At 37.6% G+C, this 25,620-nt stretch overlaps 1 protein-coding gene across 4 annotated transcripts in view; it reads left to right on the top strand.

The window, feature by feature from the left end:
• LOC139716797 (uncharacterized) overlaps nt 1-25,620 on the top strand; it is a 194,949-nt gene that overhangs the window by 50,368 nt on the left and 118,961 nt on the right. The window contains exons 1-2 of one of the 4 annotated variants that reach the window (XM_071628328.1): nt 4,820-4,938; nt 5,437-5,521. In XM_071628328.1, the coding sequence (XP_071484429.1) occupies nt 5,456-5,521 (66 nt within the window). In that variant the 5' untranslated portion in view covers nt 4,820-4,938; nt 5,437-5,455. Of the gene's footprint in view, nt 1-4,819; nt 4,939-5,127; nt 5,522-12,413; nt 12,441-25,620 lie in introns of those variants that run through there. The other 3 variants (XM_071628326.1, XM_071628325.1, XM_071628329.1) reach the window with 3 other exon arrangements.

Below are 25,620 nucleotides of genomic sequence, written 5' to 3'. Positions count from 1 at the left end.
CTGTGCATAATACGTCGATGTAGGGCAATTTGTCAATCAGTTGCAACACTGTGTAATATCATTTTTTTTTATTGCGCATCTCAGAAATTCAACGTTAGCATTCCAAAAGTGAAGATTAATCTTTGATATATCAATATCACGTCTCCTCGTTAAAGAAAATGACTGCAGTGTATCCATACCAGCAGAGGTTGGATTAGCTCATTTTGATTGTGCTATTTATAACGGAGTCTATAAAGGTTAATAGCTCGAAATGTCAAGTCTTCGCTTGAGCTGCAGCACATCACTCACGTATTCTAATGACCAGAAATGATAGGATGGTGGCATTATCATGAATATGTATATATATGCAAATTCATGCATGATTTATTCGAGAGAGCCCACGTGTATAGAGAAAGAGAACAGTATTATGGCGCTCCAAATCGAGGAATGACGTTGGTGCTTGTTGATTCCTCATAAAAGTTTGGTGGTGAAATAGCTTTCTTGCTGTTTGGTGTCACTGAATGACGAGTGTGGTGTTGATTATCACCATTTCTTCCTCAAGGTCATAATAGTATTCATTTTGAATCTCATTAGTTATTCTCTTCCCGCAATATAATGAATTACTAAATCAACATGATTATCAATTACAGTGTTTATATTTCGAGTATGTTTATTTGTCTGGCCGAGTTTTGGTCATTTTTGTTTATATTATATTATTTTACATTACATTTATATTTTTAGTCTCAAGCCATCAGTCCAATGTCACTAATTTCTTTATTTCTATGTTACAAAGTCTTGTCCGAAATTAAGTCCTGCAAACGATATGCCTATTCGTGCATTTTCAAGTATTAGACTGCGGATGTGTGTCATGTAAATGAACAATGAGACAAAATGTTTCGCGTATTGTCCGTTTGTTGCATTGTCCTCTTTATTTTATAGTGTATGATAGAAAAATGGTGTTAAAAGGACACTTTTATAGTTATAAGGAAACACCATCATTTTTTATTTCTGCCCAATTTGGTGGTATTCGTTTAAGCTTTATTTTTATGTGTGATACTCTCTAAAAAAAATCGAGTGAAAATTTTAACTCTTTAAGGAGTGAGTAAAAAAAAGAGTGAATTTAGAGTGAAATTGGAGTGAATTTTTAGTGAAAATGTTCATTTTCACTCGTTTTAGAGTGACGTCAGGGATCACTCCAAAATCTTCGAGTGAGAGTATATCTGGTTTTATTTATGTAGTGAATACATTTTGTCATGACAACACTCCTGGTAACACTATGAATCGTCATCCATTCCTTCACGCTTAAATCCTATACAAGAACATATCGCTTGAGCTGGAATATAAGACGAATGGAAGAATAATATAATTTACGGCTAGACACCTCCCACATCATTATTTGCATAAGCAGAGCGTTTGTTGCATTCCCATCATGCACCTCGTGATGAACTTCATTTTAAGCATGGATCCATAGTAGTGTTTTGAAATGGACCACAAACTGGGAACTATATTCAGGACGCTCATCTCGTCATAACGTAAACTATACCTCGAGTCAGAACAACAAAATTAAGCCAACGAGCACGGAGAAATGTCGTCACGCACTGCAAGAATGAAGGGTGAAAACTACACAAGTCATGTACTATGGGAAGTGAGATTCAAGAAGGAAGAAACAATTGCAGAAGAAATTCCTTACCTGGATGATGACGTAGATGTGTGCGATATCTGACGTCAGAAGTATTTGGTTGCGATACGCGATAACAAATCTATTATACTTGTTCTTTCGTCGTTTAAGGCAGTGATATTAATACGTCCAACATTCTTTTGACCATGGTCGAGTCCGATTTAAATGGTTATTAATTTAAGCATTCACTGGTACAGAAACATTTTCCCCCCTTTTAAATCAAGCAGATGAATATCTCGATATTAATTTAGGAGTGGACTTTTGCGTACAAGCTATAATCACATCACAGAGAGAATATACCAAGTTATTAGTTTGTGACGCACCTATTATCGAACAGATGTGTGTATGTGTGTGTGTGTGTGTGTGTGTGTGTATGTGTGTGTGTGTGTCTGTTTGTTCGATAGTATGTTTTTTTATCCTCTATGTATTTTATGCATGGGCTCGGGTCTTGAAAGCAATGAGCTGATAGTCTTAAAGAACCCCTCCCCTCTCAAAAACAAACCCCAATCCCAAACCCAACAGCAGCAGCAGCAGCAGCAGCAGCAGCAACAACAACAACAACAACAACAACAACAACAACAACAACAACAACAACAACAACAACAACAACAGCAACAGCAACAACAACCAACTGACCAACAAACCCAACCAACCAATCACCCAACTTAATACGTTTCTCTCTCTCCCTCCCCCCTCTCTCTCTCTCTTTCCCTCTCCCTCTCTGTCTCTCTTTCTTTCCTCTCTCTTCCGGCATGACAGCATATTAGTGTATATAAGGGATTTGTTCAGGGTTTTTATTTCGGATTACTCCCCTAGTTAGGTTAGTTATAGGTCTCTTTGTCTTAGTTTCCTTTGTTTCATCCATTTTCAATGTTTTTCAGTCAATCGATCATATAATTTCTTGTATTACGTGTGGGGGGAATGAACCCTACAGGCCCAGCTTTTTAGCATTCCTCCCCATTTCCAACATTTTCGTATACTTAAAAATTTTCTGTAAACTGAAATCTATGTACTTGTATTCTGTTTCTGTTGGAAATGAAAAATAAATGACTGAATGAATGAATGAACCAAAAAACGAACAAACAAATCTTGCAATCTTTTGTTATTTTTGGAGAAAAATGCAGGTAGTAGATGAAGTCAAATCAGGTGGAAGCAATTGACTTTCCGGTCACGATCACTCATCACTTCATAATGTTTAGACCCATTCCAGTTTAAAGCGACAAAAAAAAAAAAAAAATAAATAAATAAAGACCGCATAAGAATAATCGTATTAGTATAGTGCTCGCCTTCAGTAGATGTTGTTCCCATGGCAACCACAAAACTTTCCTTGAGTCTTGCTCGACATGATAACCACGACCAATGCGTGCACAGTCTTTTAGGATCTACTGGTATAGAAATAACAACTAAAAATTGTATTAATATACAGTTATTGTTATCATAATTCATAATCAATCATTTGCCTTTCTAGCAGATTGACAAACCCCCAAGAAACAAACAGCACATTAATAAGAATCAGTAAACCACCCTATCAAAGGATATTTCAATATCTTATCAGCGTTCGACAATCAAGCAAACAAACAAATAAACAAACAAATAAACAAACAAATAAACATCCATACATACATACAAACAAACACACTAACTAACTAACAAACCAGTGGCCCGTTGCATAAAACTTACCGTTGAATTTCAATGGTAACTACCGTCAAAATTAGGCGTCACAGCCAATCAGCATCAAGGATTTCAAGCTTTACCGCTAATTTGAACACTTACCGCTACTAAGGAGCGGTAAGTCCAGCGGTAAGGGTTTTATGCAACAGGGCACAGGTGAGATGATGATCACTGTCGGTTTTATATCTTACAGACTGTGCGGTTGGTTTTAAATATTCGAACACATAATGCTTTACGAATTGTTTTTATCCTATACTTATTGTAGAATCAAATGAGAATACGGAACCATTGTGAAATCAGGTCATATTATGAAGCCAGTGAGGATAACACCGTGTGCACTACTTATGACAATGGATATAATGACAGCAAAGAAAACAAACAATTCTACGCTTATTTAACGATCAAGCAACACACACACAAATCAATTTTGTGTTTATTTTCGTGTAATTTTCGCATGTATGGCAATACGTTGATTGTTTTGGGCATTAACGCCAGCATATCTAACGCATCATTCTCTCATAATATCAGTACGGTAATAATTTTCCTTTCATTATTATGATTTCTACTGTCGTCTCACATTTTGTTTTGTTATTTTCGTGTGCTTTGCGTTCTTACGTGCACCTATCAATACAGTAAAGAATATGTTTTGTTTTATGTGTGTGTTTTTAGTAAGAGAAAAAAATGAAAATGCAAAATCTAACATCATTAGGCAGTGGAAGGAAGTGGGAAATATGAAACCATAATAATGCAAATTACTGGAAGCATTATGTGAAAACAATGGATGGTATATCATACGACATGCTTTCACCTCTAAGGTTCATCGCAGAGTCAACTATTGTGTACTGAATATCATGTGTAATTTTCGTATATCATTTTGTTCTGTCTGTTGAAGAAGAAAATGAAATAGAATTAAACTGAATTAATTTGATTTCTCATCAACTAGTTCATAACTATAATTATACACTATACACGGCATTTACCTTTCAGTATTCATTAGAATGTATCAAAATGATATTTTATGTAAATTGCTGACATTTAATAGTGCATATGCACCTACAAATGAGATATGTCAGACATCTTCGATATTCTTACGTCCTACGTATATTATATTTGCTTCGTTTCTGTTTGTTGCACTGGAGTTCATTGATAGCGTATTATCAAAACAAATACCGAAACAAAACGAAAATTTAGTCTCACCATGTAGTCCACTGTGGCCAAAAAACAAAAACAAAACAAAAACAAAACCCTAACAGACTAAACCAGGATGCTAGGAAACCTGACGAAATGGCGGAAGGCAGTCCATCATATTTTCTTTCTATACTTCCTCTAAATGGCACAGGCCACCTCTCATGTAAATCATATCGATGAAATATCCCTTTCCGGAGTGTAGGTTCATTTTCCTATCAAATTGCAAGAGGGAACAAAGTCTATTTCGTCCAGCTCAGTGGATTGGCAAATAAATCAATAGCCCTCGAGCTCTCGGCTTGCACAGTACTGAGTTAGTTGAGACTGCTTGTTTTCGTTGACACAGCACTAACTATTGAAGGTTACTACAAATTTTAGCCGAATTTTAATCTTTCCGTGATTATCGAAGTGTACTTGTCTTTGAGGTAAGACAATTTTCTTTTATTACCAGTTTAATATGCTTCCTTGCCTAGATCTCCACGTTTGGGTGCACATCATTAGCGCGCACAGATTCTGATCATACCGTGTGTGTACGAGTACTACTATGTATTGCATGTGTGTGTGTGCGTATACCGCTGCAGTCACGTTATTTGCAGTCACTACAAGTACACTGCACACAGCGCGCAAGGCTGGGAACTTCGGAGAGAATTCCCTGCTCGTACGTAAAGGCACAGCGGCGAAATTTTTCATAGAAACTTTTGGCGTTCGTGGATACCATACTACCGTTATATTCTGTATGATCTTGGGCCGTTATACAGACTTTACAGTGGATGTTACAAGACTTTATTTGTCTCTCAACCACGCACTAATCGTCTGTCAGCAGTGACTGCTGGCACTGGGATGTGTTGATTTATTGGATATTTCGAAAATACAGCAGTCATGGGCCTAAGCCAGCTTTTCACCTCGTTTTTCTCGTACTTCAGGGACAAAACCTGGTTCCTAATGCGCCGAGGAGGACAGCAGTACCGTGTGGAAGCACCCGGGGAGTTTGGCGAGGAAGCCGTCCAGGTAAGCACCAACGATTGCCCACTCGCTGACTTTACGAGTGGGAAGGAGATTCGTAACGAGAAGCCATTTCGTTGACGGATCGTTTACTAATGGGCCATCAAAATTAACGAGTCACCTTAGCGCATTTTCTTCTCAGTTTACTCGAGGTTGAATGGCCTCAGTTGCTACTGAACAACCTGTCTAGGGATCGGAGAGGTCCCATGTTTATTCGACACTGGCAGTAGGCCTAGTATCATTGAAATGTAGTAAATATAGCCGGGGACAATTTGTCTAACGGTTAAATATGAACCGTCGTCGGAATCCAACTGTAGTGTAGAACTTTCTAACCCTGGATCAAGCGTACTTCAAGTTGCACTAGACAGTAGACGATAGATTATTTATGCTCAGTGTTGTTGGCAATACTGAAATTACAAGATGTAACAACTTGACAAAAAAGGAGTGGCACTTTGGAGTCAATATTTTCTTCTTAAAGTCTCACTGCACAGTCACCACACTGCAAGTTTTCTTTATCGAGAAACATGTAGAACTCTAAACAAATTCTTCTAGATTTTACAAAATCCTACTCGTAGTCTATTCTGTTCTACTACTGTAAAAGTGTACATTTTTGCTGTGTTGAAATTTTCGCGCATTTCGCACAACAAGAAATTAGCGCGAAAATGAAAGAATAATGACAATGTGAATGTTTTTGCTTGCCATACTGGGTAGAACTTCTATGTTCCAGTACTAAGTAGTTGGTGTCTTGATTCCATGGAATTAAAAGCACACGAAACACTTCTTTCACTGGGCCGAGCACGAAAAATTAGTCTTGTGAAAATATCCACTTGTACAGTACATGCTTTACTTACACAAGTTTAAAAGTTAATTATTTGATCAGCCAGACAAATGGATCTGAGATTGCAGAGTTCACTAGTATTTAAGTAGTAAAGTAGCCTGCTGCGGAAGGCTATTCACCTGTGGTCTTTCTTGGTCTCATGGCATGTTTTGATATCTTCTTACAAGTGTTACATCTTATTAGAGTCTACTGGACCCCAAGTACATTGTATTTAATAAATGTGACATGATAATGTAATTTGTGTAGCTTACGTTAGATTTGTCTCGGTTGGACCATCAGAGTGTGATGCAGGTGGGATGTCTTGTGTGGGCAAACATGTAAAAATACTAGCAGACAGCAATAAAAGATACAATTTTTGTATACGTGTGTGAGCATTGCATGATATTCAAAAGTTTTTCAATATCTTTTTGAATGAGTATGAGTTTACCTGACCTTATTTATGGACACATTGTTAAAAACAAACAAACAAACAAATAAACAAACAAACAAATTCGAAACCCACAGCCTATCCTCAGTAATGAGTATAGTAATAAATGGCTGTTTTCTTAAATCTTTAATTTCATACTTTCATTGTTATTTGTGGAAGCTCAGTTCAGTGGTGCTGAGTGAAAAATAAGAACGGGTTATGTAAATGAGAACACTGCATGCTCCATTGTTTCCAGGTACATGCATGATTTTTTTTAAATACATGTACGACCTTTTGAAAGAGCTCTCCGAATTAGGTGTTGAATTGGGAAGCTAGTTTTTGTGGTAATCTATAAAGGTCATTCCTGACATACATTGTACATGTAGATACTGGTAGTAGATATGATATTTGTAATGATGTTTCTACTGGTTCTAGAGGCTAATTCCTTCTTGAACATTGCAAAGCTTTCTTCAAGATTTTTCTATTTTTACAGTGAATTTGATTGTTTTTTGTTGTAATGTTTTACTGGACTTTACAGTGTACGTGTATTTGAATATTACTCCACAATGAGGCTTTGGTTGTTGAGCAACTTGTATGTACAAGCGTGTATTATTGTCATTTGCAGTAGTTGCATGCTTGCCTTTGTTGTTCAATATCACAATATCCCCTTTGTCACAAGATAGTGTCGTCATTTTATGCAGACCTCACCTTTACAAAGTTGCAAAGTGTATACCATGTTTTTTTTTTGTTTTTTTTTAACCTCTAGCAGACCTTTCCCTCTCTCTCTCTCTCTCTCTCTTTCTTAATGACAAATGTGCTGAGACAGTATTCTGACTTTAGCAGTGAATCGAATGCAACAAAGAAACTAAAAGTGAGAGTTTACAATTATGTTGTAATTGAAAGTACTTGAATGGAATGTACCAATCAACATCTTCCGGATGTTCTTGTTCTTCTCCATAGAATTATTTTCTCAAGCGCCAGTCCATGCCACTGCCACTGCTGCAAGCTGGCGTGTTTGTAATGTTTATGAAGTGTTTAAGAGCATCATCATAGACCACATTGTAAACCAGTCACACTAACAGTGCATAGAATTGAAGGCTTTAGCCTTACAGCGTGTCTTTGTGAATGACTAGTCAGGTGAGTAAGGTCGCTCTGAAAGGCGTGTGTGTCTCTGCTCCATTGTCTGGTGGTAGCACAATCTTTCCATTGTCAGTATACGGCCATAGATGCAGCATTATATTAATTATTATCGCTCTTGTACTGCAGAAAATTGCTGAGAAGACATTCAGTGTAATGTGCAATGTGCAAGTACCATGAGTATGATCAAGCAAGACAACTTGGATTAAAATTGTGAGCACAATTGAATTTCTTTTTCATCACTGATCCTGATGTACAGTTCTGCAACAGAGGAAGTACTGTACTGATAGTTGGCTTTCATTCACTACCTTGTCACTCAATGCTGTATAAATTTGGTGCTGATGTGCAAATTGTACACACTGGAGTGTTTCATTATTGTATTGATCCTTTGACTAGATACAGGGTCATACTGCTTAGTGCTCTAGTTAGGTTTGTGAGAGTAAGTCAACGACCTTCTCAATCCATCGTTTGTTTGTTTGTTTTTCTGATAAATGTCCCATGTGCATATTGCCTGTATTGGTTGTGTAAAAAGATTTTTGTAGACCTGTGTATTTACACGACATGCACAGTCTGCACTCATCAGCTCCCAACCAAAATTTGCAGATCCTCGGAGAGACTTTTTTACAAAACCTACCAGGTTTCCATTGGCATTGACTTTGAATATGCTGCATAATCCATGAGGCCAATTTCTAATTCGATGAGCAATGCTGGGATGCAGGAATAGTAGACAAAAATATGAATGAATTTTGACGTTATCCTGCCTCACTGGATTTTATTCTCACACTTTCAAATTTTAATCAGATGTGATGTATTGAACACAAGTACAAATGTATTAAAGTACAATGTTGTACACCTTTGTAGGCAGTTCATAATTAAGCGTTTAAAACGTGCATATTGTACAATGTATGCTGAGTGCGTGATACAATGTAGTCTGTGTGCTGTTGAGGACAATTGACAACTTGGTATCATTTGCTGTTTTTATTACTGCTCCTAAATGGATTATGTATGTTTTGCTGCAGTAATGCAGTCTACATAGCAGAACAGGTTGAAGTTATTACCATACAGGTTTTACATCTTATTAAATGTAAATGACGATCGTTCGCACTTACTGTTTGAGTGTCTTATTCTAAAGCGCTTTCACAGCAAACTCATCAGAGCACTGCTATACACAATGTAGGAACAGTTTAGCTTTGAATTTCCTTTTTGAAAGCTTCTTCTGTATCACATCTATAGACAGAGTTGTTGTGGTGGAGTGTTCCAGATGTCCATTAGTTCAAAGTAGTCCTGTGCATTATAAAATATTTTTAAGACCAGTTACTATTTTGTAATTGTATGCTTACAGCTCAATGAGGGATTACCAATACTGTATTGTAATCTTGTCAAGTGAGGAATGTGATTTTCAAATGGGGCAAACATGTGTGTGTTCTGTGCTGTACAACTGAAGTTTGATCATCCCTCTCAGGTTCATCACAGAATTCTCATCACAAAAATCATCATTGTCATCATCACCATAGTCACCTTTAGCATACAACTCTACATTTAACATGTGACTATCACAATTGGGAGAACCATTTAAAATATAAATTTCATGGAGACCATCATCTTCACCATCTCTATCATTGACATCAATACCAATCAATTCTTGAGATCATTATTAGAGTCATCCTCATCATCATCTTCAAAGGTATTGACTGGTCAGTTGAAGACTAGTCCCGAGTATACTTGGGCAGGTGTCTATGGGAAATATGTTGTAGTAAAATCAGCCCGTCTGTTATGGGTTAACATATCATCATCACTGTGATGCATGATTAAATCATGTATACACACAGTGACATTTGTATCATAGTGCCTTTTCCAAAGGGCACAAAATGCTTTTACCTCACAGAAACTATAACAGTATTTATCAGACATGATAAACTTTTAATACAAACAGACAGAAATAACAATCATCACAAGATCATTGTTGTCCTCATCACCAAAGCAGTAATGTTTTATTGGTACACCGTATTGCCATAGTCATCATCACTGTTATCAAAGTAATATCCACTGTACAATGTACCTCTTGCCAGCTTCCATGTTTAATACCTTGGTTACTTTGTGGGGAACAGGCTGCTGGCCTACATTGGTATTCTATTATGTCCACGTACAAGAAGCTCTAGAATGTGACACATGTAGTGTGATACCATGTCTTATACAGCTTCAATTCTACAAGATACCTTCCACTCATCCGGAGGATATGAATGGTCTCTGATTGAATGGTTGGGAAATAATCAAGCCCTTGAATCTGTGTGGGCAGTCTGGGCATTCAATTTGTGGTTGTACAGTGTATGTATCGCCAATAGTGGCTTCTAAAAGCATCACAGTTGTCATTATGACCTATGGATATGTAATACTTACAATGCATAATGGATGTTTAAAGACAACTTGTTCATTTGAAGTAAATTTGTTAGAGGACGCAGCAACATCTCATGGTAGCCAGATGACAGGGACACACCCAAATGTCATTCATATGTGTTATTTGAAAACATCCTCATCTCTTTCTTTACTGGACAAAGCTAGAAGGACATCACGTTTTTTAAAATGACATTGAATTCAGTAGAAACTTTTCAGAGTTTCCTGTGGAATGGACTCAATCGCCTTTAACGCATGACATTTCCATGCAGCAGCTGGGAGTGAAAACATCATTTGCATTTATTGTGGCTCACGAAAGAAAAGTTGGGAGCATTCCTTTACGAGGGATTTATGGAGAGGGCAAACATGGGGCCCCCTTTTGCGCTGACGGCGAATGTGCGTCACGGCAGAACACCATGCATGCTTGGCGGACTTTCTTCGCCGGGCCGGAGAATGAAGGGCGGTAGAAGAGCCTTTGAAGCTGGGCTGACATTACACGCAGATTTTCACATTAGGTCAGCCAGGCTTGGTCACAACTATTTGATATACAATTGTATGTCCATGGGACATGAAGCAGTGTACTGTACACTGAATGCACTGGATTTTCTCTCGATGAAAGACTCTTGCTTTGTATTTTTTTCTGCTTCTGTCTGCATGCATGAGTTCAATACAGAGTATACCTTGTACTCAGTATGCCCGTTTGTATGTTTGGGGAGGAATGGGGATTAAGTGGTTAAAGGCAAGTAATTTTTGAAAGTACTGATGGAGTCATATTGATACACCATGTACCTATGGGGATAATAATGCGTAAAATATTAATCTGTGGAAAACAAAAGATGGCTTGCAAATACAACAAGCATTAGGAATAAGTTTTGTAATGACTCATGAATATATAGAACTGTACATCTTAATACAGTGAATCATAAAAACAAATGTGTGAAAGTTGTTTTTTCGGTTTGTATACCACTGGAATTGTGACTTTCAATCCTAATTTCTGTCTTTGATGCAGTACATTGTATGCTGCTTTGTATGTGCCAGATTCTTGTAGAATTTCAATTTCATGATTTTGTAGCTTGGTTACTCAAATGCTCAAAAGTTTGGACAGTAATATTACTTTTTAGTGTCCAAAGAAAATGCGAGTAACAAAGACAAAAAAATTCTAAAATTGTCTTCGTGCATACTTTGTTGACATGAAAGACGATAAACTCTTTAACTGATATTTTTTTAACAAGGACAAAAAATTCTTTCATGAGCAATTTAAACAATTAAAGTGTTCTTTTCTGGTGCAACTACACAATGCTTCCAAGGACTTAAAAAAACCCCCAATGATTGACATCTGTCAAATTTGTTCTTATCGAAAAGCAACATTATACTTCCTTGCATGTCACAAAAATGTGGTGTATAATAGTTTTGTAGAGCCTTCAATAAATGTTGTTTTTTTGTTTGCAGCTGTTGTTGTGTGAAGTTCAAGGTTCGATAGGGTGATCATATCGAGTGGGAAGTATGCATTCATGCGTAGAGTATTCAAAACAATAAATGAATAGTGTGAGTAAAAAGAAAAACACGACTGCGAGAATGATGTACTTGTAGTTGAGAACACACCATTGTCCAAATTTGACAAACGGCAAGCTGTAAAACTGAATGGCAGCAGAACGAGAGCTTTTCGTCCATGCCATTGTCTGGTATCGCTTGTCAAAATCTTGGATATCGACCTTGTATTTCCAAGCCCAGCTTCACTCTGATTTGAATTGCACAAAGTTTTCACCACTTGGTGCATTCCTTGTGTTGGCCTCCCATGTAGCAAACTGGACCAAACCAACAAATCAGTATTACGTCGCTGGGGTGACAAGACCTCGTATCTCAAAAATGACAAATGTTCAGGAGAGCCAAAAAACATGGCGGCCAAAGCACTATAGTGAATGGGAAAGCCTTTCCTTTGACATGTCATGTTGGCTTCATTTTTGGAGTAAGACAGTTGGGATTTGGCCAAGACATCACTTGACCCATTATTTGACCATTAAGCCAAAAAATTGTTTTTTGACATTTTTGAGATACGAGGTCTTGTCACCCCATCGACGAATTTACATGAGATTCAGAGTGGGGAACAGTTGATCACTCATCCAAATTGTTTGCTCTGGGAAATGGATGTCGCGGTAAGTCAACAGGAAAAGATTATGCTGATAGTCATTATCATCTATTTGATATCGGTGACATTGTGCGTGAATGTCATAACAAAATGATTGTGTACATATAAATAGTAGTGATTCTCAGCAGCTGAAGTATACTTTAGTGTCAAGAAGCCATACACACACACACACTCACACACAGTTGTTCGATCATGATAAAGGCAAAGTGGTGATTGACAGCTCTGTATGTGTTTCTGTGCTGTGGTCCAGAGTGAAGTTTTCTATGTGAAGTGGACCCACATTGATGCAGGCACATGCCTGTGTAATGTTATGTTAAAGTTCACAAATTCAATGGTCCAGATCATATTCATTCATCAGTGATTTCATTTTTTCCAAATAATGTGCTCGCTGCTGCTCTTACTGTGGAATCATTTTTAATGATTACATTTTCATTTTGATTTTTGACGTTTTAAGTAAAGTTTGTAATTTGTTATGATTCCGTGCATGCTATGATTAAATTCAATTATGCAATATTGATACCTTTAGTTCATCTACTGAATGTGTTCAGATTTGGAATTAATCTGTCTGTAAGAAGCCTTATTTATACACTGTACATACAATGTAGGAGATATCGTTTTTTGCATCAAGATATGAACATTAAAGGACAAGTTCACCTTCATAAACATAAGGATTGAGAAAATGCAGCAATATTAGTAGAACACATCAGTGAAAGTTTGAGGAAAATTGGACAATCGATGCAAAAGTTATGCATTTTTAAAATTTTTGTGTTGGAACTTCTGGACGAGGAGACTACTACAGCTTGTGATGTCATATGAGTACAACAGTATAAAGAAAATGTAAAGAAAATTCAACATATTTTAATTTTTTTTCGCATAATAAAAGAGCATTTGACTTGCCTCTTTGTAAAGGTGGGGGAATAATATTACCCATGACATATGTCAGTAACGAGTCGAGGGAATGTGTACTTTTTTCAAAAGATGAAATTTTGTGAAATTCTCTTTATATTTTCCTTATATTGTTGTACGCATGTGACATTGTACACTGCAGTAGTCTTCTCATCCAGCGGTTACTGAAAAAAAAACTTCAAAAAATCATAACTTTTGAATGGGTTGTCCGATTTTCCTCAAACTTTCAATGATGTGTTCTGCTAATATTGCTACATTTTCTCAATCCTTATGTTTATGAAGGTGAACTTGTCCTTTAATATTTCTTTTTTTTTGGCCCTCTTTCACACATGGCGAAAAAAAATCACATAGCTGCAAATGAAGCGCTTGAATCTCCAGACTGCATACAAAATATGTCTGAGACAATGGCCAGAGCATGTCCCTTGGCACTCAAGTTTGTGTACCTAAAGTGGCGAGTTGTATTTAAATACATGTATATGTAGGATTTAAAAAAACTGATGGTTACTTTGCATGCTGTTTGCACACACAAGGGGTAAATTGTTGCAAGAGTTAAAAGAAACAAAAAAACAAAAGATTTTTGCATTGCATTGCAAAAATTGATTAAAAAATAAACCAAACATTAGATTTCTGGTGTGTGTAGACAGGACAGAAATTTGTCAGACATCAAACACTACTCATCATGCCACACAGCAACCTTGCTCCTCGGGTATAGTCCAATCTAGTTTCCATGATGAAACTCCCCTCGCAGGCCGATATAATGAACACGCTCGTGCCACAGACGCTGCAGGGATTTCACTCAGACACGGTGGGGGTGCCGCGGCTGTCAATTTCGGCTCACTAGCATAGTACAATGCCCCATGGCGATATAATTGTGAAGTTGACATTATGCTAATGTGGCATTTAGTTTGCCAATGAAAACAGTTTTATTTGAGTTACCATGCAGACTACACATTATAGCCGATCAGTTCCCTCTCTTGTACCCAAATTGTAACCGAAAACAAATTTAGTGAGCATTTTTCAATCAGACAAGCAGTGTTGACAGATGTCATCTGCATCTACATTACTCATAAACACTGTATAATTGTATAGTGTGTGGACTTTTTTTTTTTGGGGGGGGGGGGTGTTTATAAGTATAAAAAAAATCGTACAAATTCTACAATTCATTGAAAATCTGAATGAAATCACATCAATGTTTAGAAATTTATGTCCGATTAGATGTCAACATAGCATATATAGCTTGCCTACTGGCAAGGGGTTTGAATTATCTGCTTTAAAAGTTTAAATATGTGTATACACTGTTGACTGTTGCATATAATCTTGTCATTACCTATTAACTTGAAATATCATAGTTATACATTATGATCTAAATGCATACATACATGAGATGTGCATTTTTCAATTCAATTGTGCTTTATTTCCAGCCAACCAAAGGTATCGCAAAATTTTGTGTAAAGTACACATTTGATAAATCATATTGTTAACAATGTTTACAATTTAATACAAATCATAAAGTTTTAAAATACAAAATATATGACCCAGGAATAATAGAAACAATGCATATTTTGCAACGGCAACAATAAGGAAAGTGATGGAAAAGTGTGATCTACTGAAAAGTGGAACTTTAAAATGTGGATCACAAGAAAAACAATACATGTGTATTATAATTCAACATCCAAAATTTATCCGTTAACATTGATATATAAAAAGTGCATTAGATTTCTGATGTTTTTGGTTGCTTTTAGGGAAAGTGGTTTTGCAGCTTTCAATGAAATGTCACATTTCTTTTTCTTCTTTTCATCCTGTCACAATGATTCACTGTCAGTATTTAAATAGATCTGTTCCCAACTTGACAGTTCTTTCCCCACACTCTGACTTTGAGTGAGTTTGAAGTCCTCGCCCTATAAAAATGTGCATCATCAAATCTTGCTGTAAGGGACTATATTATCAGCTGCTGTAGGGGTACATCAACATGGTTAGCTCGGTGTGAGAGAATGTTGATGGGAGTTTAATGGATGCAGAAAAGATAAAAACTCCAAGCTTTTAGTCACCGAGGATATAGTTAAGTAGGACAGTGTCCTTAGCCAAGCCGGCAGAGACAGACAGCTCAGTGATGTAGCCTGTTACCTGGCCCGGAAATATCAAGGCTGCTGATGTTCATGTCATGGGCACAGTGGCTGATAAACTTCATGGGCAGTTTAATGATTCCTGACGTAAAGTGGGGGTGGCATTAGCGGAGGTGCTTTGTCAGCCCCCCTCCCCCCCCCCTCCCATTGAGTAAGTCACTCTGTGGAGTGTAGAATGATTTGTGGCATTGGTTTAATACAGTGCAGATACAGGCCTTGTATCAGGATCTTGTCACGTCGGGAATGACAACTACGACCACGTTCATTTCCTCTATTTCCTCTATTCACACGTTGGTGCACTACCCAGAAGAATACGTGTACACTGTACAGTATGTCCCCCAAAAAATTACAATCAGATTTTCGAATTGATAACACCCAATATGATTGATCTGTCTAAATGCTACTTGAGGGTCTTAAAATATAACATCTTAGCTCTATTTTGCCGAAAACCCCATTCAATGTGGTTAAGCGGTCACAGAGAAATGTAGATTGTTGTAAAGCATGTCATAAGTCTGATTCTTCCAATTTTAGCACTTCGATGCTCTTGTGTGTGAATACAATTGACAGAACTTGGAGGGAAGAGATTCCTGACATCCCCTACAAAATTCCTCATTTCTCTTTGACCACTGAAGCAAATCGAATGGGGTTTTCTGTAAGATGTGGGCAATGAGTTATAGTTTCATACCCTGAATTTGTACTTGGATTAATTCACTATTTTTAAAGATATCACTGCGGAGGTTTCCGTTGTAATTTTTTTTTGACATACGGTACATAATCAAAGCATGACTTGCAGTCTATTGTCGTGTGTTGAAAGCAAGGTGGTTTGTGCTGTATGACAGAACTTCCACTGTTGACTGATAATATCAACCTGCTTGTATTGCACTCGCAGAGGCAGACAATCATGTTGACAATTCTGCATGAGGGGGTCTTGTACAAAGGCTAGCAAATCCCCAGGGTTCGAAACAGTACCAAGGGGAAATTGTCCTTCGAGTCTCATAAAATCCATAACAAACCAAAGAAGCTGTTTAAAGTGCCTTTTTTCTGCATGCTTAATAGTAGCATAGTTACTTTAGCATTACCACATCATACATGTATCTTGCTTTGTGATGTCTTCAAAATTCTCACAGTCAGTTGTTGGTGTGGAGCAATCAGTTCAAATTGGTTATCACAGTTTTAAACCAGAAGTAGAATATAAAAGTTAAATAAATGCCTGCAGGGGCCTGTTTTTCCTGTAAGTCATCATACCTGTGTTAAACTATCACAACTGACACTATCATGGCGAGCAGTCAAAATGCCCCTTTGCTGATTAGCGGTTGCTATGGTAATCTTGACAATATGTAGGCCAACCCATTGTCATTTTATGCTTGCCATGAATCGTGCTTGTAATGTTCTTGGTCTGCAGTAAAAGTGCAATGACAAAAAGTGGTGTTTGCGTCGTATTACAGCCATCAAGTTATCCTCAGCGAAATGTATCAACTTTCTCTTCATATTGTGAATCGCAAAAGGCTCCTTTACGTTTGTTAGCAATCTCTGTTTACCAGGCCCCCCCCATAAGCAACTGAAATTATCTTGTCGCAATCTGGTAGTCAAGAAGGTAGAATATAGCATTGCTACCCTATTCCCCTCCCCCTGAAAATTTGTGTTAAAAAACAGAAAGAAAAGTTGAGAGGAGGGAGAGGGGCAGTAGATAACTATCCTTGATATGTAGCCCTCCACTATCATCCTGTGTAATTGTAGTGATCAAATCCATCATAAAATCACATGGGGTCGGACTACAAGTTTTTCGCCAAGGTGGAATATACAGTCTAGTTTAGGAAACTCTGAATATGATGCATTTGTGTGTGTGTGTGTGTGTGTGTGTGTGTGTGTGTGTGTGTGCGTGAGTTTACACATGAATATATATTATGTCAGGTGATTATTAAGCCGAAAGGTACCTGGTATCCAATTTTGTTGCCCCTCAAACAGATTGTGAAAAGCATGGAGACTTGCATGCCATTTTAATCATCATTGTTATTGATATTTTTGAGGTCATGAACTTGAAATTATAGCTTCCCAGATTGGCAATCTTATGAAATTGGCAATATGCATGATATATGATCTTACCAGAATGTTACATAGTAGAAGAAATTCCAAGGGCAACCAGCATGTATCTTTTGTAAACAAGTGTGTTTTTACCTCTCTTTATTTTTCAATTTCAACAGTAGTAGACCACATTCAGTGAAATCATTTCGACAGGGATATAATGCTCTGAGGAGTGTAAACATTCACAGTAGAATGCTACCACTTTTATCTTCCATTATTGCCAAATATAAATGTTATGTTTGTGTGGGAATACCATTTTGACAGAGATGTGAAGAGATGGAGTAAAATTGTAGCTTATCTTCAGTGGGATACTTTTAATAGTGTAAGTTTTTTTTTTTTTTTTTTTTTTAGCAGCATCATATCATGGCATGATATAGGTAAGAGGCAATTTTTTCTTTATACTGACTCATTTTTGAAAGAGCCTTTGGGTGTCATTTAGCTGGAAGGCTCCGAAATTTTGAGCCTTTCCTTCCTTTGTACACTACACATGTCCTTCATGCAAAGTGTATTTTGTACGTGCATAGCAATTTTAGAGCAGAGAATGGGAACCAGGGGATTTCCTTTGCTGGCAAATAACAAAGCAGATTTTGTTCCTGTCTCTAATTTACTGTATAAAAAAACAAAAACAAAAACATTGGCAGCATTGAACTTTCAGGAATTGCCACTGGCATTCAGTACATTGTGTAGGAAACAAACAAACAAACAAATGAAACCTTTAAGTGCATTTTACTCCCATGAATCTTGGCTCCTTGCAAAAATTGTTACGGTTTCATACACGCAGAAATTTCTGGTTTTACAGTGGCACTTACTAAAAGTGACTGATGATGGTTGCAATACTCTTTGCAAATTAGTTTAAATAAATTTGAAATATGAAATAAAGAGCTGGATACCATGTCAGTGCACAAAAAGAAAGGAACCAGTTGAATACTGTGGTATGTACATGTACATGTATCAATAATCATGCCCCTTGCAAAGTATGTCTAGAAAAATGCACCCTGCCATATCTGTGAACTGTGCTACTAGCATGAGAGCTACAGCATGCCACAAGAAAAAGCTTCCAGATTCATTTTTTGTACCCCCTGCCATAACATCCTCATTCTTGTTTATGACTATTGAAGAAACAAGTTCTCTCAGAGCTCTGCAGTACTTTTTACCTCTGCCAAGGAAGGGAAATCATTCGAGAAGTTGAAAACAACAACAACATCCATCTTTTCCCCTTCATCCATGCTGGGAGAAGTCCAGCGTCATCTGCCGCAACTTCCCTGGCTGAGGTGAGGGTTGCCATGGCGATGAATGAAGCTATCTTGCGCATCAGGAGGCAGCTTAATGTGGTGTAACTGGGCATTACTCCGCTCCTCCTCCATCCAGGTTTCCTCGTTTCTTCCCCTCAGGCTGCTTGGGTAGTCGCAGCATGTCGTGTCCTTCCCTGTGCCGCTGCGTTTGGCATTCAAAGTCAAAAGCATGAATTTCCCGGTGGCAGGGTCTTGCACAAGACCAGTTGCCAACTCTCTGCCTGCTGACCGTGAGATGCGGAGTGACAAGGTGAAAATGCATTATGGAAAGGGGAAGAGGGGAGGGGGGGGGGGTAGGAAGAGAGGGAGAGAATGAGATGGAGAGGGAGGGGGAGAAGAGAAAGAGGGAGATAGAGTTTGGTAATGATTGTTAACTGGTGTGCCTATGGCCTTGCATCTCACTGTAGATGTGCCATTAGACATTACTTGTAGTGTGTTGGCATGAGGAGCATTTGGCTCCATCATTGCTTCAACTGCCATCACCGCATCCTGCTCCACCGTTTCCTGTCTGTTTGTCTGCTTTCTCCTCCTTTTTTTTCTCTCTCTTTATCATCTCCTTTCTCATCCTTTCCTTGCCTCAATCATCAATTTGTTTCTTTTCCTTCTTGCTACATTTTCATCTTCTTCCTCCTCCTCTACTCCCCTACTTCATTTTCTTCACTCCCTCCTCATTTTCTCTGGCATCATCATCATCATCATCACCATCATCATCATCATCATCATCATCATCATCATCATCATCATCATCATCATCATTTCCCTCCTCTGTTCCTCCTCCTCCTGTTTCTCAAACTCATCATTATCTTTCTCTTCTTCTTCTTCCTCCTCCTCTTCCACCTCTTCTTCTTCCTCCTCCTTTCCTTCTCTCCTCTTTTCCCACGTCATCATCTTCTTCCTTTTTATCCTCCTCCTCTCCAGCCTTGTCATCATCTTCCTTACCCTCCTCCTCTTCCTCTTCCACCTCCTCTTCTCTTCTTTCCCCACATCATCATCTTCTTCCTTTTCATCCTCCTCCTCCTCCTCCTCCTCCTCTCCCTCTTCCTCCTCATCCTCCCCCTCCTCCCTTCCTCCTCTTCTTTTTATCCACGTCATCATCTTCTTCTTCCTCCCTGGTCTCATCATCATCTTCCTCCTTATCTTCCTCCTCCTCTTCCTCTTCCACCTCCATCTCCTCTCCTCTTTCCCTTTTCATCATCATCTTCCTCCTCCCCTCCTCCTCTTTATCCTCCTCCTCCTCCTCCCCAGCCTCATTAAATGATCTCCCTCCTCCTCTGCTATCACCATTGCAGTTGATATGAATTCCACATTTTTGCTTTTCCCTGTGTAAAGTGAACGTAGTAACGTACAGTAAAGGTTAACCGATGATTATGACTTAATTTGTGTGCAGACAGTACCTGAACTTCCCCTCCGTGTAACCTTGCATTACGATGATTTAGATTTTTCCTCCCTTCGCCATCTATGACTCTAGACTCAAGTTCTCACAGTAGAGAGAGCCAAGGTTAATACTTGGCCAGACAATGTTCACTCATGCAACTGGAAATGTCAGTGAAAGCAGTGTTTGATCGTGCATTATGAAAGTTATCATTTAAAGAGCTACATTGTAGATGTATACATAATATGTGAGTTTCAGGAAGTGTAACTCAAGTAGGTACATTTGCTTGTGCTAATGTATTGTGCAATGGAATGGAGGGCTGTGTAGTGCTTACATGTAATTTATGGATTTGGAAACATTAATTTCATATTAAACTCAGACATATAATGTACAAGCTGGACCATAAAGGCGCTGCAAGATAACACTAGTATCACATACATGTAGCTTTTAAAAGCCTTCATGTGCCAAAGCTATATCAAGATAATGTACATTCAATTTATGAATTTATTATAAATTGCCATGGGTTTTCTGCAGCATTCAGTATTAAAGCCATTCAAACTTGACCTAGCTGTAAAGTGTAGCAAGCCCACTCAGGTGAAGCAATGTTTCTCTTCCCAACTGGAAGGGATTAGGCAAGCTCTGTCTGTTGACAATTATAGTACTTTATTAGCAGACATCTGAGCCAATCAGCAAAGAAAACACTCCAGCGTGCTTGTTAGTCGGAGATGTATGGGTTATTTAAAGGACAAATCCACCTTCATAGACATGTGGGTTGAGTGAAAGCAGCAATATTCGTAGTTAACACATCAGTGATAGTTTGAGGAAAATCCGGCAATCTGTTCAAAAGTTATGAATTTTTTAAGTTTCTGCTCAGTCACGGCTGGATGAGAAGACTACTATAGCTTGTGATGTCACATGTGTACAACGATATAAAGAAAGTATAGAGAAAATTCAATGTATTTTCACTTTTCTCGTATAACAAAAGAACACTCGACTTCTCTCTTTCAGAACGCAAGGGGAGTAATATTACCCTTAACACACGTCAGTAACAAGTCGAAGAAATATGCACTTTATTCAAAAGTAAAGTTTTGTGAAATTCTCGGTTTTATTTCCCTTACATCGTTGTACGCATGTGACATCATACTTTGTAGTAGAATCCAGCAGTGATTGCGCAGATACTTTAAAAATTTGTAACTTTTGAATGGATTGTCGGATTTTCCTCAAACTTTCACTGATGTGTTCTACTAGTATTGTTGCATTCACTCAATCCACATGTATATGAAGGTGGACTTGTCCTTTAAAGGGGAAGATACAGGAGCTAATGGGACATTCTTGGGATGAGAGTAATTATATATTCCAATTGCACACAGTATCCAAGTCCTCAGACCACTTTCCTCTGCTCTTACTCTTCTGTTGTTAGCTCTCACTTGCAACAGCTTTCTCTTAGCCATGGGTTAAGTTGACTCAACTACAGTACATGTCATGTCGTTGCTATTGACAACCAGTTTGTACACAATGGTTGTGGCACATGGAGTAGTGGTTCGTTGTGATTGGTAAAACATCCTAAAGCCTTGAAAGTAGGCTACAGAGGGTGCTGTATTGTTGTGATTCATCATGCTGGATGTGTATTGGTAACTACATGTGTCAAACTGTCAGCTTGCCAGCTGGTAATGGTAAAGGGGGGGGGGGGGGTAGGGACGGAGGAGGGGGGTGGAGGAGGGGAAAATATCCTATAGCAAAACCAAAACCAAAACAGGAGCAGGACGAGAAAAAAAAAATAATGGGGCTCAACGAGCCTGTTTGGTGCTGATGATGTCACTGCAACCCTGGCAATGAGTGGAGGAAAAGGCCATTGAGTGTGGCAAGGTCATTATCAGTGAATACCTTGGGGCTCTGCCCATATTAAAGGGAAAGTGACCTGCAAGATGTCCAATGCTTATTTGTCAAACATCAAATGCCACCTTAAATGTCATGCTGTTTTCTCTTTAATAATAGTTTTCTCTTTTTTTTTTCTTGTGAATGTTTCTGGTATTTCATGAAGCAGCTCATGTTCATATATTCACTCATTCATTCCTTTGTTTCGCTGAAGATGCTGTGTTTCTGACAATTTTCTGCCCATTGCTTGTTAGCTGTATTCAGGGTAACCACAGGGGCTTGAACCTATGTCCTTTGACCACTTGGGCAAACATTCCACCCTCTGAGCCACTCTGGAAACGGACGGAAAGGTTTCATTTCAATTCAGTTCAGTTCAATTCAAGTTGATATGATTTAATTCAATATAATCAGTTTGATCAATTCAATTTAAACCAATTTAATCAAATCTAATTCAATTTCAATTTATTGTCTAATATGAAATTAATTTGATAAAAAAAATTGATCTAATTTAATTCGATTCAATTTCAATTTATTGTCCGATATGAAATTCATTATATTTCAGGTCTTACACATTAACTATTTAAACAGACCTTTATATAAAATCACAAATCACAAGACATGCATCATAAATACAATTTTCACATGGGACTTACATGTGACATACAACAAACATACAGGTACTATGCCATGAGACTTCATTAAACGCTGATCTGAATATTTAATTTGGAGAATACATTAAAAACTTATGACCTTACATTAATCTAAATGCTAGAACGTATGTTGTGCTGGAATTTGAACAAAGGAAGAAACAGATTGGAACTTCTGATTGTTCGTATTATACAAATGAGTACCTGAATATAAGAACGACCCAAGTCCAAATTTGGCTATCGCGTTTGAAAGCCATTTACGTAGTCATGCAAATACCGATAATCATTCAAGTGACTGTTTTATATTCAAATTTGAATTAATAACACCCCAATACCGAAAACACTTAAGGGAGTAGGGAATTTTTTATTAATTTCCATTTTTCCTAAATCTTCTCTAATGGACTTGGGTCGTTCTTATATTCATATACTCAAATGTATGTACAAATTCTGATTTTTGAAGGCATTTTGCTTAAATTTTCTCTGTACCATCTTCTCCTCAGTATTCCAAAACGGTCATGACTTTATCTGGGCTCACTGGCAGACAGTGGGTTGAATTCTGATTTGAATGCAACTTTTATGTCATTTTCTTTGCAGAGTGTGGCAGCATGTACAATGTATACTGTGCTACAGTGTACATTATAGCATATTATCTATATCTAGTGTACATGTACACACAGTATTTCTTGGCATTATCTGTATTAAAGTGTGTGCAGTTCAAATAAAAGTGTACCTGCCTGGTACTGAAAGTAATTTGGCAATAACATGCAAGATACTTCATTAGCTGGTGATAAAAACTGGCTCTATGTCTTTGATATCGATCACCAGCAATAACTACCTGTATTGTTCCGCAGGGAATAGGAGAGTAGATTTATATTCATGGCGGGAATACAAATGTGCACATGAATGATACTGGATGAATTTTATGACTTTGCTCTCCACTTAAAGTCATGGTGTAGTGCAAGAAACAAACAACCATATTTATAATACATTTGTGAGCATCATAGCAACAATGCAAACTCACACAGAGAGCACTTGTACAATGTATCTGCCTGTTTGCTCCCAATTATAAGGGTACTACAATGTATGGCAGTCAGGACCAAATGAGGTAGAAAAAGAGGAAGAACATATTAATGTAAAATTAGCGATGATGTTAACACGTTGATGTGATGAATAGACTTGATGAAAATACAAAATATTGAGTGCCATTTAGGGAAATTGGATTCCAGCAAACATAAATGGATGATGCAGAAATAGTCTTTTTTTTTTCATAGCGACATATACACATAAACATGCCATTCAAACATAATGAAATGCACATTTTTGTTGTTGGTACATGTATTGTTGCTTTTTACAAGATATATTCAACAGTCTATGCCCCCCCCCCCCCCCCCCGAAAAAATAGAAAAATTAAAAAGAAATGAATGTATTTATTGTTCTTTACTTGTATAAGCATGGTGATATAAATACGATATCTGTAATTCAGGCACAAATTTGGTAGGAACCATTATGAAAGGCCACTTTAATTATCAAAATTCATGTCAGGAGATTTTAATATCATTTGAAAAGAAATTATTCATTAACTGAATAGTTCTACACCAAAGTGTTTCTTTTAGAATATCATCAGACAATTGGACAAGGATTAAAACAAGGAAATCAGCTTTCTCAGTCTTACAAGGAAGTCAGTACACATTCTCTATTTGCAGAGAAGACCATTACACACAGGAGTGGGATATTTGTGCCATTTTATGGACAAAACAGGAGGAATGGTATCCACATACTATCACTGCCACTTATAAACTTTGAAAAGCTGTTTAATGTTCTTCCTCAGTCAGCAGTGTACAGAATGTCAACCCGCTGACCACTCAAGTCACCTTAACCATCTGGAATTAATGAAAACAGAGGTTCATGTACTCCTACTTTTTGATAATGCAAAGGAATATTATCTACAATTTGTAGAATGGGGCGAGTAGGCAAATTGTGACACTATCTTTGTTATTTCAACAGCACTCACTTGTGTACCAGTATATGCACTATAACCATGCATTTTTACTTGGGGTATAAAGTAATGCTTTAGAAACATCAACTCTACAATAACAAATTTACTTGTATGTGCTTCTAGACTGTAGTGCTCAGCATTTCATAAAATATCACTTCATTATGCATTGTTTAACTCTCATGGTAATCTATAGATGTCATTTGGGCAATTGAGGCCAAGGTGAAATCCATTGTAAATGTGCATGTGGGCTAATCATGCTTTTGTTGTGCAAAAGCTTTGTATTTTTATAATATGTATGCCCCCTGTGTAGACAATAACATTGAATGTCAGGTACAGTAGGTTGGTTCCTCATTTATTTGACTGATTTATCCCCCAGAAGCATGATTTCATGTTTGGAAAATCATTGGAAAGAGGCACACCAAGTACAAAGAGATTTTAAAGGACAAGTCCACCTTCATATACATGTGGCTTGAGTGAATGCAGCAATATTAGTAGAACACATCAATGAAAGTTTGGAGAAAATCGGACAATCCGTTCAAAAGTTATGAATTTTTGAAGTTTCTGCTCACTCAAGGCTGGATGAGAAGACTACTATAGCTTGTGATGTCACATGAGTACAACGATATAAAGAAAGAATAAAGAAAATTCAACATATTCTCACTTTTCTCGCATAAGAAAAGAACACTTGACTTCTCTCATTCAGAAGGCAGGGGGAATAATATTACCCTTAACATATGTCAGTAACAAGTCGAAGAAATGTGCACTTGAGTTAATTCAAAAAGTAAAGTTTTGTGACATTCTCTTTTTATTTTCTTTATATGGTTGTACGCATATGACATCATACATTATAGTAGTCTTCTCATCCAGCAGTGACTACGCAGATACTTTAAAAAT

Source organism: Diadema antillarum, unplaced genomic scaffold, assembly GCF_040938485.1.
Source record: "Diadema antillarum isolate AM-2024a unplaced genomic scaffold, OU_Dant_1.0 scf00000070, whole genome shotgun sequence".
Lineage (NCBI taxonomy): Eukaryota > Metazoa > Echinodermata > Echinoidea > Diadematoida > Diadematidae > Diadema > Diadema antillarum.
The sequence above is the reverse complement of the archived record's forward strand: the minus strand, read 5'-3'. Positions and strand labels throughout refer to the sequence as shown.